Raw genomic sequence first — 18,201 nt, 5'->3', positions numbered from 1 at the left:
TGCACCAAAAAGAAAATAACTTTTTAGACAAATAAATAAATAAATAAATAAATTTTATGGACGATATTACCCCGGACTTGCTCCGATCCAATCGCACCTAACCTAAGTGGGACCATGCCCTTTTTTTGTGAGCGTACAACAATCGCTAGTTCTTATCCCCATCCCCACCACTATAATTCAAACCACCCCATCCAACCCTTCATTTCGAGCGACGTGGACGGCCAGGATGCTCCCACATCGCCTAAAATGATTGGTCAAATGTCACATCAAATCCTCTTTACCCCATCCTGATTGGTCCACGCCGCCCATTATTATACTAATTTCTGTATTATACAATGATAAGCCCCAACCTTCCCCACTCCTCGTTGTCTTAAAAGGCAAAGGAGGGCAAAGGGACAACAGACACTTGGCGCATCCACCAGAGCCCTAAGAAGCAGGAGGAACCGCAGCCACCAGACCACCACCAACATTTTTTTTCAAAATTCCCCGATATAGAAAGAAGGTAAAAACACACAGCATCTTCAAGTAGAATTTTTTGCGTTTTTTGCATTTTGGGTTGATATCATTCTTCAAGTTTCTGTCTTTGCTTCTTGTTCATCTGCTTCTTGATCTGTTGATCTGTTGTTTTGGTTTGACAAGTTTCAGTCTTTTTGAGTGGTTTTGTTGTTTTGCATGAAAATTTTGAGCTCTGGTTGCACAACGAAAACTCTGTGACCTGGAAATTGATTAGGGGTTAGCTGAAATTGAGTCTTTGTTTGGCTGAAAGTTGACAATGTTAAGTTCCGTGAACTCAAAGGAAGCTCTTTTAGTAAACAGTCGTAGGAAATACAAACTCGACGAAATCTGAAGTTCTCAACTGTTTTTTTTTTTTTTTTTGGGTCTGTGTTTCACTCAGATTTTACAAAAATGGGTACCAACATGAACTTCAAGGGATTTGGGAACGACCCACCAGGAATCAACCCATTAGCGAGGCAGTCTTCGATCTATTCGCTGACGTTTGAGGAGTTGCAGAACACCATTGGAGGCTCAGGCAAGGACTTTGGGTCCATGAACATGGACGAGCTCTTGAAGAGCATATGGACGGCTGAAGAGACTCAGATTATGGCTCCATCTGGTGGTGGAGCTGGTGGTCAGAATGGGCTTGGCCTCGGTGGCGGGTCTCTGCAGCGACAGGGCTCGCTGACCCTGCCCAGAACGCTGAGCCAGAAAACTGTTGATGAGGTCTGGAAGAACATCTCAAAAGAAGGGACTGGTCCTGGTGGGTCTAATATGCCTCAGAGGCAACAGACCTTGGGAGAGATGACTTTGGAGGAGTTTCTGGTCAAAGCTGGGGTTGTTAGAGAAGAGGCTCAATTAGCTCCAAAGCCAGCTAATAATGGTGCTGGGTTTTTTGGTGACTTATCTCGTTTTGGTAATACTGGCGGTAATTTGGACTTTGAGTTTCAGCAAACGAATCGTGGTGTCGGGGTTATGGGGAATAGAGTTTCTGAGACCAATAGTCAAGTTCCTAATCAGGCCTCCAATTTGCCATTGAATGCTAATGGGGTTAGATCAAATCAGCAACAACAACAGTTACCACAGCAGCAGCAAATATTTCCCAAGCAGCAACCTGTCACTTACAACACTTCTCCATTGCCTATGGGACCAAATGCTCAACTGGGTAGTCCTGGAATGAGGGGTGGGATTATGGGAATTGGTGATCAGGGTCTGAATGGTACTCTGGTTCAGAGTTCAGGGATGGGAATGGTTGGGTTAGGAGCTGCAGGGGCTGTTCGAGTGGCGACGGGGTCGCCTGCGAACCAGTTGTCATCTGATGGAATTGGGAAGAGTAATGGTACTGATACGTCGTCTGTGTCACCGGTGCCTTATGTGTTTAATGGTGGCTTTAGGGGGAGGAAAGGCGGTGGCCCCGTGGAGAAGGTTGTGGAGAGAAGACAGAGGAGAATGATTAAAAACAGAGAATCAGCTGCCAGGTCCCGAGCTCGCAAGCAGGTGAATATGTCTTTGATTATTTACTGCTTTGATAGGCATATGGTTTCAGCTTATAGTAAATTAAAGCTATTAATTTTTAGAATACAGAGTTACCAGAATTGTGAAATGTAATAAATAAAAAGATAAATTTTTGAATGAAAGTGTGAAATGTTATCAATTCACTCATCATGCTTGAATGATGGGTATGTTTGTATGAGTTGGCCTTTAGACACAAAAGCTGCCATCTTGACTGTTTAAGATTTGTGGACTGTGTGTTAAGCCAACATATGTGATTGGATTCAAATCAATATAATTACCACCTCCCAGTAGAAGGCTATAAGTTGATTCCAACATGCTGCCAGGTCCTTTAGTCGTGGGCAAAGACCCTTATGTATGCAGCGTCTAGAATGGAAAAGTATTGCTGACTCTTAACAGTTATACATTTCTCGGCCTTTTGGCTAAGATCAGGTGTAGCATCTGTTATAATCGGTTTAATAACTTGACAGTTTTGAGTTATAGAGGAAAACTTATGGTGGATGAAAATCGAGTGACTGAAGTTCCAAGAATGTCGAGAATCGTGTGAAATATACTTTCACCACATGAGGGGGAACCCAGACCTTAATATATTAGTCTCTTGTTATAAGAGAAATTATGTACCGTTCTCTTTTCCTGTGTTTAGTATTTTCTAGAAATAATTATTCTGGAGAAGGTTAAAGAAGAACTAATATATAATGACATCAAGATTAAACAAGTTCGTCTTGTTGTCGCATTATCAATTTTGCTAGACATTGACCTTCTGCATTTCTCATCTAATGACTTTTTGTATCCCAAAACTTCATGAAAGATTCATGCGGGAGAATGGTAATGTGATAGCGATTCGACATGACAAGAGATGAAAGTTTGAGAAGTTACAGTCATGAGAAGTTTTAAGGATCCAGTTTATTACAAGGTAATGGAACACTTGTTTAAGGAACATGACATAAAGTCGGGTGTATGATGTCAAAATCATTAAAAAGTTGAATAAGTTCCATACCTTTTGATCTTAGTTCTGCTTTGAAAGATGCTACACCTGCTTTGAAAAATTGAGATATCCATCTCACAATTTCTTAATGTTTCTTATATATTCTTTCTTGTGCTTCTGTCAGGCTTACACAATGGAGTTGGAAGCCGAAGTTGCAAAACTAAAGGAGGAGAACCAAGAGTTGCAGAAAAAACAGGTTTGTTTTGTTGTTGTGTCACATAGTTGTTGGAAACACGAATTAACGGATGTAATAAACTTAGAGTGTTTGACCCTTATTTACTGTTCATTGGTTGCCGCAGGCTGAAATGATGGAAATGCAGAAGAATCAGGTACTTTGATCTTTCTCTTAAATAAAAAATTGAAATGAATTCAGGAATGATGGTTGCATTTTTGCTTCGCCCAAAAAGCATACCTAGTTGGGTTAAGTATGTTTAGTTGAAACCTGTAGAGAAAATTTTCATACTTAACTTGGGAATGGTATTCGCCTAGTAGCAGTCTAGCATGGAATCTGCCAATCCTTTCCTCTGGAATTGGGTTTCATACGTACATGAACCATTCATGAGCAAGTGTGAAAGAATAAGTCCCAGCTTTTATTTCCATGTTTCCATACATTAAAACTAGCTGGAGCATCAGCAATCTGCCAAAAGTACAATCTAAAATATTTTCTATGTCTGTTGCAGTATTTCTACTATCAGAACAACATTTAGACTTTTTTGCAATCTGATGTAACCAGTTGCCATAGTCGTATTTCTCAAACATGTAGTTGTGGGGTATTGAAGAATTTTTAATTGCATGGTAGGATGTTGCTTATAGGAAGGCTATCAGATAACAATGAGTTACACAAACACGCGCGCACACACACAAATGAGGTCCTCAGATTAACTATTTATTTAAAGAAGATCATGAATGAGGCTACATTGATACTTTATAATTTGTCAATTTATTATAATTTGTCAATTTTTGGAACTTGGTCACTTCACAGGATATGGAGATTATAAATCTTCAACGAGGTAAGAAGCGATGCTTGAGAAGAACGCAGACCGGTCCATGGTAAAGTGCAGAGGAGGGAAGAGGATTCTGATTAGATGGGCTGTACATATTTCAGGAGCATGTCTCTGCTGTAGATTTGAGAGGTTTAGTGTGCTGTAGGATGAACTTGCATCTATATTTTTCTTCATATGCTTTCTCCTTTGAATATTATGAGTAGAGTAGGTAGGGAGGGGAAGCAAAATATGGTCAGTTAGGAGATATCCTTTGGTCCATATTTCAGAGCATGTTTAGTTTCCAACATTAGTCAAACAAATATTTTAACAGCATATCTTGTGTGGTAACTCAAACCATTTGTGGTATTTTTGGTTTGTAATCTTTTTATATATATATATATATATATTAAATGTTATTGTTTTAATTTTTGGACAACAAAGTTGTGAAATAATCAAGATTCAAAGATGTTCTCAATACTGTTGCTCCATAAGCTTGAGTTCACTGGGACAAACTATTTTCTTATGAGGTCTTCGCTTCCTGGGGCAGGGTTTGAGTTAAACTTGTTAAAGGCATACAAAACTGTAGTCTCTGCATCCAGAAAACAGTTCTGTGAAGTGATGCCTAAAATATACTAGAACTCATGTCACGTGATCTCCGTTTGGAAGGATACTATCCAGTGAATAATCAAGAGAAGCATGCACAATGATCAAAATAACATAAACTATCAATCCTCAATCTTCAATCCCTTTGTTACAGTCATGAGTGTTTTTACAAGTTTAAATATGACAAGGCAAATATGATTTTAGCCTTTAGATCAACAAGACAGCTTAATTTTCACGCTGCAAAATGAACAGAAGATCTCTCTTCAAACAAGAAATAGTTACCGGTTGAGCACGGTGCCACCCAAATGTTGCTCAATCTATTTCCGAAAAGATGCTGTGCCAGTGGACCCAAAGGTCACTGATGCTCTCTTCATAAACTCCACACTCATCAGTTATAGGAGATACATTTTGATGATCCCAGAAAATTATGGTCGTTGTCAACCTTGCATGCTTAGTTGTGAAATAATACTGAACAGGTGAATAACATTTTGAATGAGCAAGAAAAGTTCTTTGCCATTGAATTGATCAAATAAATATCCTCCGATAGTTTCTTCCAGCATCTGGCTGATAGGCTGCTCCAGTGGTCCAGCAGCAACAGTTTTTTTCATATTCAGATATCGAGACTCAGTCTAGTAAGGATAGCCAGGAGTGCATTCCATGTCCTTCCAGGATATCATCTTCCTGCGATCCCTTCCTCTAAAAGATCTGGCAACAAGCTGACCAATAACAGGCTTACACAAACCAACATCAACCACAGAAGTGCTCAGTCTCTTTTTAGAAGACGGGGATGCCTCATCCATGTAATAGTCGAACAACATTGCCAGACAACAAACCTGATGAGCTAAGATATTATTTTCTTCACTTTGAGGTAACATCTTCACTATGTGCAGATTGACCTGCAAGATGCAAAAGGAAATTGTCAATTTACAGTGCCCATTCAGGAGAGAAGTAAAATATGTAGTCCTAAGCAATACACCACAAACAAGGAAAAGGTCATCATACTGCTCCGATGCAGATAAAATAAATACAGCCTAGATGGTTAACTAGTGAAAGTGCTGGAATTGAACTACAGATTGAGACAATAGAAACAATAATTCATAAACTAGATGTTAATATGCTTTCACCGAAAGCAACTCAGCAGAAAATGCTTAATCTTGATTTGCGTTTAAAAATCTTTCAAGTGGGAGCAAATATAGTACAGAAAACTACTATGCCATCTCATTTCTCTTATGTCCTGAAGAACCCAGAGCCCAGAACAAAATGCCACCCCCTACTGATTTACAAATGATAGCTACGTCAACTGCTTACCTCTGCTTCCATTGCACGGAGTTCATTATAGCACTCAGAGTCATTGCTCTCTTTATGGTTGTCTCCAGATACACTGCAAAGACTCAATGCAAAAAAAGGAGGCCTCAAAGGATACTCCGTGCTGATCTTAATCTGCCATAACAGAAATGATAAGAAATAATGGAAAATTTGGCACAAAGTATGACAAAATATGATTGGATGAATTATAAGCTACCTTGGCTTCTAACTTCGCTTTCCTCTTATCCGTGTCTATACTCCTGGTTAAAACAAGACAAAACTCTCTGACCCCAAAATCCATCCATGAGTTTCCAGCAACCTCAAAGCATTCAATAGGCACTCCATTTTCTTCCTCTGGCACAACATGTGCTGGTTCGTCAAGATCACTCTCAATATCCAGCAAAAGATCTGAATCTTCATCATGTTTCTTATAACTTAGCGATTTTGCCTTGCTGATAGGAGGACTTTTTGAAAGTAAAGCCAGCCGCCTGGAGCGGTCAAGATTAGCTCCTTTTTGGTGAGCAAGTTTATTATCACTGGAAACTGATGCAACTGGAACCAAAGACGGAAGTTCCCCATCTTCCCTCATACTCTCCAGCTCTTCCTTTGAAGAACCAGAACGTCCAACCAAATCAACATCCATAGGTTCCTGACCCTGCTCCTTATCTATGACAGACAAAGATGATGCCGGATTAGGTGGAGGTCCTAGAGGTGAAAAACCATGCAATTTGCACAAAGGGGTATGCAAAACCCATGGAACACTTTCCCAAGACAAAGCAGGCCATTTAAGCTTCATAAGTGATTCAATCTGTTCCCTGTAAGCCAATCAAAGAATGCCAACTTCTCAACATAGGGCATACCTTACCACACTCACAAATAAGACACTAAGAGACTTCCCAATAGAAAGAAAAACCGTCAAATACACATAAAAGTTATAGACAGATAGAGCAGATTTAAGTTCCAAAGAAACGGACAAGGAATTAAAAATATAAATAAAATAAAACACACACACACACACAAACACAACACAAAAACTAGCTACTTTATACCAAAAGAAGTGCCAATAGCAGTCACAACCAAGTAGAACAAAACCACTAGGGCTAACATTCTGATTTGATCACATTGTAGTATCCTTATCCTACAGATTTTCTAGAATGTTCTTGATGATACAAGATGCTAAATATACTGAGCAGTGACTCACACAAGAGCCATCTGAGCTTTTTTCCGGGAGCGAATTCTTCGTACAACTGTCTGTATTCGATTCTGCTGGCGATAAAGTGACAGACCAGATATAACATCATGTTTAGCTGTATCACCACTTGGAGTTTCAGGGGCAGCAAGCAAAGGTGACACCTCAGGCAAGAAATCAATTCCGGCCAAATGTTGAGCCCACTTATATGGACGGGAAGTTCTCCTTTCATCAAAGGCAGGAGCATCACCAACAATGAGCTTGGCTGACTGCATCAATAAGTACAAAATAAATATGAGCACTATATGAACTGTTAATAGAATAGGCAGAATGAGAGACAAAGAGGATGGAGAGGGATAAGACTTAAACCGGCACATAGATAACCAAAGACCACCAAGAAAACAGAAGAAGAAAACATTACTACCTGATGGGGAAGCTCAAGGCCAGTGTCATCTGGGAATAGGTTGCATAAGATGTTATTCTCCGCTGCCTCATGGGATCCATCAATTCCAACACATACAACATTCAACTTCAACAAATACTCAAACTTGAGGGTCATAAGTTTTGAAGACTTTGGATCAGAAGCCTCATCATCATGAATATGAAGGATGATTTTCAGCGCATGAACTTGATATACCCCTGATTGCTCAAGGTTCTGCTTGACTGGAACCCTCTTCGGCCGCTTTCTCCTTCTCTGCCCATCATCTTCTTCATCTGGTGCATCATCCTCCAGCCTACTAGCCTCTGCATTGGTTGAAACGCCTGTTCCATTACATAACATTAGTATTTAACTATTTTTTTCTTCTTTTATTTTTAGACTGAGCAGACTGAAAACCAAATCCAAAAACAAAAACCACAGCACTCATAAATTGATTAATTTCATCTGGGCAAGTTTATGCCCATTGAAAGCATCCAAATTTATGTTCATAACTACATATTAAGAGTCGAGCATTAGTTACCAGTATCTTTATTTGCTTGCTGGTGAGCAAAAGCTTGAGCATCCTTCACACTTCCCACTATCTCCAACTCAATTTGCTCATCAAACGCTTCTTTCTGCGCCATGAACTGAGAGTAAACTACATATAAAGGCGGCGGAAGCAACTCGGCCGAGTGGTGCTGCTTGAGCTTCTTGGTATGCTGAAGCCCTAACTGATTCTGCACCGGCAACGACGCCTTCTTCAGCGACTTCAGATGCGAAGGAAGACTCGACAGGAACTTCTTCCGATTCGCAATCGTCTCCAACAGACCCTTCTTATGTATCTCCAGCTTCTGATGAAGCTTGCAGAGCTCTTTCCGCTGAAACAGCTCAAAATTGAGCCTCTTCATCATAAGGTCGTGCGCGACGTCGTTTGACAATGTCGGCGCTTTGATATGGCCAGGGGCGTCGCGAAAGAACTCTTCTTCAGGCACGAGCTCGATGTCTGGGTACTTGGACTTGAAGTCTTTGCAAGCTTTAATGGCTTTAACGTAGTGACTCTTCTCGTACATCAGATTATGGAGCTGCAGCGTCGTCAAGTCCACCGGTGCCTTCGCGCTTTCCGTCTCGGCTTTCACTCGGTCTTCATCGAGCAAGATTGAACGATTCGCCTGCAAATTCAATCAAACAAAACGCAAAATTCAACAAAAACCCTAAACCCTAAAATTTGAATAATGGGAAACCCTAAGACAGTTTCAGAACCTGGCGGAGGGTGACGAAATTGAGGAACATTTGAGTGACGAGCTCGCGGAGCTCCGATTTAGGTTTCTTTTCTTGTTTAATGGCGAGCATCTTTGTCACTATCTCCTCAACTGAGGACTTGCTCTCTTGAAGCATTTCGTACGGCGACTTCTCTGGTTTCTTCTGCGTCTGAACAGCTTCTTCCTCCACCAGCATCCCCTCCTCTATCTCATCGTCTTCCATGTTTCTCCTCAATTGCTTTCGCTGCGTGTCTGTGTCTTCGCTTTGTCTTTTGCCTTTTTTTTTATAATACAAATGAAGAAAGAAAGAAATTGCTTTATAAATATTTTCTTTTTTTATTTCCCTCCCACGCGAAACGGCGTCGTTTAATATTGCGGCGGTGCTATAGAAGGCAGGACGCCGAGTAATTTGAAGCTGTTCTGCGGCCATGGTGACTATGGTAGAACTTGAAGAGCAAGGTCCTGCCATGACAGCTCTCGGCTCTCTCTTGAAGCTCACCGAAGTCTTTCTCTGGTTCGTCTCTTTGCCTCTGTTTCTCTCTGACCAAATATTAGGGCATTGCCTCTCTGTGTACCGTGATTACTCGGTTTTCTAAGTCCGCGTATGCTTTGGCAGGGACGATGGTTTGAAGGAGACGAAAGACAGGTCCTTTTCCATGGGACAAACTGTAAGTCTTTGGTTTTTTTAGCTCAATTGCAGTTTTCTTTTTGAAAGCTTGAGACTTTCTGTTGAATGCTTTGAATCTCGCCCTGTAATTTCAGAAACCAGCTCGCGACGGTAGTGGTGAAGGCTCAAACCTTCTGGATTCAGGCTAGTTATTCACTTTCATTTAACGCTATAATTAAGTTATGCGTCTCTACTCTCAATTGGTTATATAAGTTTTAGTGGGAATTTCTGTGTTTCAGAGTGTGGAACTTTGCCAGAGGATATGGAGCTTACTAAACAGATGAATGCATTGGGGCTTCCAGTCTCATTCCTCACAAATAAGGAAGTAAGTTAACATTTCTATGTAGAACTATGTCTTTCAATTGAATATAAAATACTGCTTAAACCGCATTCGCATCTACTACCAGAAGGACAAGTGATAATTTTTGGTCTGTTGATTTGTACCCATTTGCAGAAGAGGAACAGAAAGGCGGAAGGCAAAAGAAATGGTATGCGCTTGAAGCATCCAGTCACTTCCCAAGGCTATGTGGTGGAAGCACTGGAGTCCTCCAAAGTGAGTGTGGGGAAGATTGTATCTCCCGTTAATTTTGATGGTAACACAGGCAGTTCTTTGTGTTGTATGTCAATGATGGGTCAAAGTGAATCATCTTCCTCTGATGTTGCAGCGGATGCCATTAAATTTCAGAGCCTCTCTGTTGAAGGAGATAATCCAGCAAGTTCAACTGAGATTACTAGCGATGCTTCCAAGGAACAAGATCGTGATGGAATATTGGGTGTTGTTTGTAATGATGGCCAGGATTGTGATTCTTTACACGGCAGTGCTGTGGTCAATGACACAATGAAAATTTCAGCGAGCACTACTGATTTAAATGATGGAATTTTCTCAGGAAGCTGCTCAACAGATGCTGCTATTAGCCAGGAACCAGGTGAAAGATTAATGGAGCATGATCACTTAGAGTGTTCATTGATGACTTTGCATGAAGCAGAAGGTGCCAAGATTTGCGAGGATTATGTCCCCGAGAAACCATGTGTTTCTGAATCAGTTTCATATTCCACGTGTTCAGAAGTGCTTGACCATGATGGAACTGACAGCCAGGACAACGGTGATGTTGGAGACTGGATGGTATATTGGGATTCTTACTACATGAGAAATTACTTCTATAATATCAGAACACGTACTTCGACATGGCACCCACCCCAAGGCATGGAACATATATCAACTGTTGACACTACATATAAGTCAAATGAAATGACTGCTCAAGTAATTGATATGAATGTTACCACTGATTTAGAGACAACAGATTTATGTGGTTTGAGTAAAACTGAATCATTTGAAGAAGCAATCAGTGATGATGTTTCACAGGGTCAGCCATATTGTGAGCTCTCGGGGGGCCTTGAACTCACTGTTGACAATTCTATGTCCAATGCAACTTTGCCAACTGTCAGTCTAAGCAGATGTCTGGAACATTCAGTTGAACTTAATGAAAGCAATAACACCGGTAATGATGGAAACGCATCATACTTGTTATCAAATGTCCAGGACCTTGCTAGGTATATTATCTTCTTATATCTGCTTCTTCTCCCATTGAAATTCATTTTTCTATTGATAATGTTACTAAATGACGACCCTGAGACCTTTCATTGGATGGTGCTCACAGTTTCAGAAACAATACCAAGCAGTTGGTTGCTGATGAGGTCTACAAAAATGATTTGGAACCAATTCTTGCAGAAAAAACTGGTGAACCAAATACTATTGATCTCTATAATGAACCTAGTAAAATTAACTCTTGTGAGGAAACTCTTGAAGATTTTGAAGGTGATGACGCCTTTCAAATATTAGATATGAGCAGGTAGAATTCAAAATAAGGCCTTGATTGGCGCTGTTTCAGCTTGTTTTGTTTTCTTGAAACCTATATGAACTTTTGTCTACTACTTTTTTGTTTGCAGCTTGTCCAATACATACACTGAAGAAGTTTCTGAAGATTATAATATGCATTCAGGAACTGGAGTTCCTGCAATAAATGAGATGGAAATGCATCATGACCTTTCTGTAGTAAAACGGAAAAAGAAAATGAGAAGAATGAAAATTCAGAGGAAATTATCTAATGAAGGTTAGTGAATTAACTTCTTTGCTACTATTAGTGCATTTATATATTTTTTTTTTCTCTGCATTTGCATCCTTTCTGATGAACCATTCTCGTATTGTAGAACTTCTATTTCAAGGGTTATTCAAAGAGTTTTCAGCTGATATTGGCAAATATTGGTGTCAGAGATACCTATTATTCTCCAGATACGATGATGGTATAAAAATGGATGAGGAAGGATGGTTCTCTGTTACTCCAGAGCCTCTAGCTAGGCATCATGCAGAACGTTGTGGTAGTGGCATCATCATTGACTGTTTTACTGGAGTTGGTGGGAATTCCATCCAATTTGCACATATGTGAGTAATACAGTGAATGTCTTACAATTTTCTGTTGTTATTCCAAAGTTCCTCCTGGTAAACCTGATGAATCTTATGGTAAGGAAAAAACTTGTTGGAAAGTGTTATCTTATACAGTGGGTCTGATCTTGTGATCCTAAGACTAGAAACTACTAATTCCAAAAAATATATTTTGAATGATAACTTTTTAAGTACAGTTCAGTTATCAAAGAAGACCTAACTTTTTAGGTACATAATACAGGCACACAAGCACATTTACGTGCCTGCATGCATTTTAGTGTGTCTATGCATGTACTGATGTATATTTGGTAGTAAAAACTTCTGGCCTAATCAAGCATTCAAGTAAGCGTCTGATTCTGAAGTTGCAGTTAGGGGAGGCACCATCAAAATAGATGATTAATAGTTTATAATGTTCTTTCATCCCTTGAAAGGTTTAGTTCTAGCTGACGTTATCACTGATTTTCATCCCTTGACTTATGTTCTTTCATCTCACTGACATTATCATTTCAAAATTCCCAGTAGGTTACTTTCTGCGTTCATACTGTTGACATTAAACAGATTGAGACATGTTATGATGCATAATAGTGGTTCATGTTGATGAAGAACATGTGTTTTTAATGGATATATTGCATAACATTAATTGTATGCTAGTTTGACCACCTGTTTTACATTATAATATTTTCAGTTCAATTGGCCAATCCGGTACTCTTTCGTTATTTATTTTATTAATTAGTGGACTGATAAAGAATAATTTTAGTACCTTTAAAATTGATGAACTGATGTCTGAGATTTTAGGCAGGACCCAGGCTGCTGCTTTTTTATTTATTTAGTTTTTCATATACATGTGATACTGCAGAAGCAAACATGTGATAGCAATTGATATTGATCCAAAGAAGATTGATTATGCGCACCATAATGCTGCCATCTATGGGGTTGATGACAGGATTGATTTCATAAAGGGGGACTTTTTCGAATTGGCACCAAAGCTGAAGGTACTAAAACAATTTTCAATGTTGTATTTTGTATGTTTGGGATTGCAAAATGCTTTCTGTTATGCTTTACTAGACCTTGTGTTTTGGTAGATTTCCTCGGTTGTATTTGTAGAGGAGTACCTTTGACAATATTTTGTTCAGCAGGTTTTTGGCATTTCTGTTGTTTTGCTATTGATTAGCCAATGCTAGGTGGTGGCAATTCTGAATTGCTGTAGTTTTTGACACTATCATAGTTTTGTTGAATAATTTTTAGACTTATCTCTGCCGGTTTATGTAATAGGTGCCTAATATGCCACATAATTATACTTGAAGTCATTAGGTTTTTAGTAAACAAATTATATACTTGACTTTTTATTTTTAGCTTTTTTGAATTTCTTCAGTTATCAATATTCCTTTTACTGCAGGCAGACACAGTCTTTTTGTCACCTCCGTGGGGAGGACCTGATTATGCAAAAGTAAAGACATATGACCTTAGGATGCTTAAGCCACATGATGGGTGCGTTTTCCTCCCCCTTTTTTCCTTTTTTGTTGTTATTCTTTTAAATTCCTGAGTTGAAATCTATTAATTTTTCTCATCCTTTATTACTCATACTCATTGTGCAGATATTTTCTCTTTAACACTGCAAAAGAAGTTGCTTCTAGGATTGTCATGTTTCTTCCGAGAAATGTTGATCTCAACCAATTAGCAGAGTTGGCTTTATCAGGGAGTCGACCATGGTCATTAGAGGTACTTTCTTATCTTTTTGTTTTTCAAATTCAAACTGCCTTCAAGTTTATTGGCCCCTACCACCCCTCTTATCACATGGCTGAATAGTAGTTGTGTTAATAAAAAGATTGTGGAGCCATTTTCAAACTAAAGACAGAATGAAAATCCTTCAGAGATCTGAAAGTGATCATAACTAAAAGGACAAAAGGAAAATCACTGCATACCAAGAAAGAAAAGAGGTAGATCATTGGGTACATGTTTATTAGTTGGCAAAGCAACACGGCATTGAGGCTTGAACTTGGGGGTGAGCTCTTGACAGTAGGTAGATTTCACTCTGTCCCCACACTCCACCACTGGAGAGACCCATCGATTGAGAATAACAATTTCATGTTTTCATTTGCTGTAATTGTTAGGCCACGAATATTGTTAATTTCTTTACTGTAATCTATGACCAAATAGAGTATGGCACTCTAATCTGAGTGTCGGGGTATTTGGTTTCAGGTCGAGAAAAATTTTTTAACTGGCAAGTTGAAGGGAATAACTGCTTACTTCAGCGACATGACTGGAAGACAATGATAGTTTTAGCTTTATTCATAAGAGATGAATATTGAGCAGCTTTCAAGGGTGCACGTTAATGCAATTGCAGTTTTGATTTTGAATTGCAGAAACCATTTGCCTTGTGTTGGCCGGAGCCTCATGCAATTGAACTTTTTTCACTCTATAACTATTATTGGTGAGATGAAAAGTTTCAGCTCTGTATTATTGTACAGTCATCTAAGCTAGTGTGATGCAATTCAAGTCATGTTGTAAAAGTAAGAGTCATGTATCAATGAGCTGTGTTCTGATTGAAATACATACATAACTTTTACTGCAAGAAAACGTTGTTTTTACCCTCTGACTTGATTATAGACGTAGTTCAGATTTACTTGTTCTTGAGGTTTGTTGTTGATAACCTTTTTCAGTCAGATTTGGAAATTTTCCATTAAAAACAGTGGAGCATATGCGGATTTTGTAACATGCTGTGAGCTGCATAAATCCGGTTTGAGCGGCACAGATTCAGGTTTGTGTATAGCTGCCATGGCCCATTGGCGTGGGTTTGGACATAATAATGGCTCGACTTCTTTCTCGAGAGTCAAAATATTCCCCCCTTTTATGGCTCAATTTTCTCATAAACTTTGAATTACCCACCCCAGCAAACCATCCTAGCAAATTATATCCATTTGTTGTCCCAAGTGTGATTTGACGGTGATGAAAAATAGCAACGCCTATATTCTTGTCAATGACAGTATGGCATGTATGTAGACGTTTTTTTGTATTTTTGATGAAGTATTTTTGCACATGTGTTAAATCGTGATTTACAGGAATTCTAGAGAAAGAAGCAAAGCAGTTCCAAAAAAAAATTTAGAAGGTTTGAGCATCTCCAAGGGAAGAGACAAAATAGTAGGCAAACCTCATTTGCCTTGCCACATCAGCATTTTAATGCTCCAAGGGAAGAGGCAAAATAGGTATGCAAAATATACCTACTCTTTCCAACAATGCAATATTGTCTACTTCAAAGAGAATATTGGGTCCCACTTGCTTTTTATAATAAAATTTCATCTCTATTTTCTCACTTACTTTCTATAAAATATAATAGTAAAAGATAAAAATAAATAATATAATAATAATTTGTAAACTTGCATTGCTTAGTCCTTTAGAGTGAGTGACCAACTTTTTTCATAAGGCAAATGGGTAGGCAACATACTGCCTAGGTTGTTATAGTACAATTTTGCCTACTTCATTTACATACTCCCTTGAAGATGACAAGGACAAATTATGGCATATAAAATAGGCTAATTTACTGTAGTGGCCTTCAAAACTTTAGTCAAATTTCACTTTACCCCCCAAGTTAAAGTGACCCACTTAACCCCCTTGACCATGATTTTGTGTTCCACTTGACCCCCAACGTTATCTCTATTAATAACTTTGTTAGTTTTGATGATGTGGGATGGCAATTTTAGTCTTTTTACCACAAGTGATGATGTGTCATGTGAAGGGCCCACTTTTTTTTTAAATTTGAATTAAATAGAAAATAAAATAATAAAATAATGTAATTAATTCTTTAATTTAATATATATATATAGAAAAATAAGGGTAATGATTTCCCCACTCCAATTTTATTCACTTACACTCCTTTTTTAGTTATAAAATTGAGTATAAGTGGATAAAATTGGAGTGGGAAAATCACATAAATAATTTTTTTTCTTCTTTATGCTTTATATAAATAAATAAATTCTACTCAGATCCAACTCTACCGAGCAACACCTGCCCAAGCAGCTTCCCCAACCTCTCTCTCCACTCCTCTAATGGCGAAGGCATACGGGGACCAATGCAGGCACTGGCCCCCACTAAAAAAAAATTATAAAAAAATAAAGTACTAGTATGCAGCCCAATTTCCTCTAAGCTAAAGGGGGTGTATTCAATTGGATTTTAAAAGACTGTTCAGGGATAAAAAAAATTCCACTGGATTTAAGCAGAATGTAATGATTTATAAGATTTTATTAATGAATTTCTATAATCAAGAATTTTTACTTTTGAATTTTAAAGATTTACATCATAGGATTGATTAGATTTGGAAAGATCATATGGATTTATCTATTCATCATTTTTCGTAGTTTGCATTGTGTAATAAATTAGTCAAATTATTTACACATGCCATAGACTATACTAATTCAAACACAATATATCACATGCCTTGGATGGCATTCTTCACTTTTTGCTGTCCAGCACCAAGTCCCCTCAGAATCGGAATCATATTGCTCAAAATAAACAGCAATTTGTTGATTCCTCCGCCTAATCCAGTGCAGATCTCATATTCAAGCAGCTGTTTATTTCGTTAGTTTCATTTCCTTTTGCAGAAAACTTGCATTTGAGAAGGAAGATAGGTTTGAAGCCTTATTGGTATGTGTAGAAAGGTCAACAATAACATCACATGCACCCTCATATATTTGACTAATAGGACGACACACTAACCAAGTTGGCAAACTGCAAACCATCTAGCCAAGTTGTATATCAAGAAACCATTCATTATTCATTATTTTTTTTTAATTTATCATCACCCTTTTCCTAGTCATTGTGTTTTCTGTTTTTCATTCCTTCCTCCAAACCCCATACAATTACCATTTGATTTGAACAATAACACGCAGCATCAAGACATCGTCAAATAATGAGAAAAAATAACTTGCCTTGAAATCGGTTGAGCATACATAAGATATATACAAAGCAAACTAGGTAGCTGCAGCCTGCAGGTTCACTAGTAGTAAAGCTAAAGCTAACTGGAATAGTTTTCTATGTTGCTTGCTCTACTAGACACAGAGCAAAGAATGCACCTATTAATTACATTCCAAAAACACATTTGCTCTCTTTTCATGAATCTTGATCGAACACAACCAAAAAGGAAGCACTGTTCAGAATACAAGGAACCTGGGTCATTGGGACATAATCACAAACACCTACCATGCCAGATTTTCAGGTCAAATGTCTACTTTCTCTTTTCTGTTTCTGATTTGCGTTGGAATATTGGGTTTTTTGGGTTTCTTGGCCGGGGAACATGTGCCTTGGCTTGGCGCCAAGGAGTTTAACAATTCTCCGTTGTTATTAGCATCTGAAGTTGGTGGGTGTCTGGGAAAAGCTCGGCTTGGGCTTGCTGCTTGCTTTGTTGTTCATCTTCTTCAGCAGGTAGAGAGAGAGAAAAAAAAAATATCCCACATGAAAAATCCGATGGGTTAGGGTGGGATTTGAGATAGGGCTTGATATTTATACCTCCCACTAAAAAATCTCACAAAATCTTACATTTAAAAAAATCTGTTGAAATTAGCAAATTTTTGAATACCATAAAACTTTTTGTTACTTGTTTAAAGTCTTGATTGAATATCACTAGATTTCGACACCCTAATTTAAAAATCATAATAGTCTTAATGGAATACCACAAGACTTGTTTAGATTATTTAAAAGTCTTAATTGAATACCACAAGACTTATTTATCCCAAAATAGTTTTTTTAAATCTCAATTGAATACACCCCCCTAAATGTCACTTACCACATAGAGCAGCCAAAAGTACATTACCATATGGGCCCTATTAACCAGCCAATTTCCTACAACCATACGCTACCCATTCTTAAAAGGATTAAAATTATTATTATTATAATTATATATTGCCTTCTTATATAAATCAATAAACTTAAGCTTTTTTCTCTTTTCTTAGGTCATAAACACAACCATACTAGCCAGTTGCTTGTGAGTTTTTTTTTTCTCAAATTCTAATTATATTATCAAGTTTTTTATTTCTATTGATTTTAATGGGTCTTTCAATTTATGTGTAGATTACCAAAAGGAAAAGGATTTGGAAATATTTTATGTATGAATATTGTGAAGAATCAATTACTGATCTTTGCGCAAAAGATGGTTGAGACAAAAGAAGATCAGATCTACCCCTAGTGTACTTGCTTCTGACACTAGCACTAATCCTACTTGTTGCGACTGCAAGTGTGGATTGAGTATTTTCTGCTATGAATATTGTGAAGAATCGGTTACGCAATCGAATGGGGGATTTGTGGATGAATGATTGCTTGGTTGCATATATTGAGAAAGACATTTTTAATAGTATA

General features: G+C 38.2%; 3 protein-coding genes across 6 annotated transcripts; 2 read left to right on the top strand and 1 right to left on the bottom strand.

The window, feature by feature from the left end:
* LOC18791667 (ABSCISIC ACID-INSENSITIVE 5-like protein 5) lies at positions 356-4,400 on the top strand. 2 transcript variants are annotated; one of them, XM_020570271.1, is made up of 5 exons: positions 356-502; positions 896-1,992; positions 3,117-3,188; positions 3,292-3,321; positions 3,975-4,400. In XM_020570271.1, exons 2-5 carry the CDS (start codon positions 907-909, stop codon positions 4,044-4,046), a joined length of 1,260 nt encoding a protein of 419 aa, XP_020425860.1. In that variant the 5' UTR covers positions 356-502; positions 896-906; the 3' UTR covers positions 4,047-4,400. The 2 variants fall into 2 exon arrangements, 1 of the variants encoding a protein (XP_020425860.1); XR_002272893.1 differs by lacking the exons at positions 3,292-3,321; positions 3,975-4,400 and adding an exon at positions 2,816-2,920 and having other exon boundaries at positions 3,117-3,147.
* Positions 4,676-9,036, bottom strand: LOC18791628 (THO complex subunit 5A). Its single transcript, XM_007225206.2, has 7 exons — positions 8,751-9,036; positions 8,032-8,659; positions 7,497-7,834; positions 7,085-7,341; positions 6,101-6,698; positions 5,887-6,018; positions 4,676-5,474 (listed from the first exon to the last, which is right to left on the bottom strand). The coding sequence occupies exons 1-7, from the start codon at positions 8,970-8,972 to the stop codon at positions 5,208-5,210; spliced, it is 2,442 nt and encodes an 813-aa protein (XP_007225268.1). The 5' UTR covers positions 8,973-9,036; the 3' UTR covers positions 4,676-5,207.
* Positions 9,140-14,449, top strand: LOC18789316. 3 transcript variants are annotated; one of them, XM_020564760.1, is made up of 13 exons: positions 9,142-9,263; positions 9,366-9,417; positions 9,512-9,560; positions 9,656-9,741; positions 9,871-9,969; positions 10,102-10,967; positions 11,075-11,266; positions 11,364-11,527; positions 11,625-11,856; positions 12,713-12,848; positions 13,253-13,344; positions 13,452-13,575; positions 14,056-14,449. In XM_020564760.1, exons 1-13 carry the CDS (start codon positions 9,178-9,180, stop codon positions 14,128-14,130), a joined length of 2,253 nt encoding a protein of 750 aa, XP_020420349.1. In that variant the 5' UTR covers positions 9,142-9,177; the 3' UTR covers positions 14,131-14,449. The 3 variants fall into 3 exon arrangements, with proteins under 3 accessions (XP_020420347.1, XP_020420344.1, XP_020420349.1); XM_020564758.1 differs by having other exon boundaries at positions 9,140-9,263; positions 9,871-10,967; positions 12,800-12,848; XM_020564755.1 differs by having other exon boundaries at positions 9,141-9,263; positions 9,871-10,967.

The sequence above is a fragment of the Prunus persica genome, chromosome G1 (assembly GCF_000346465.2).
Source record: "Prunus persica cultivar Lovell chromosome G1, Prunus_persica_NCBIv2, whole genome shotgun sequence".
Lineage (NCBI taxonomy): Eukaryota > Viridiplantae > Streptophyta > Magnoliopsida > Rosales > Rosaceae > Prunus > Prunus persica.
This window is presented reverse-complemented; position numbering and strand designations above follow the sequence as displayed.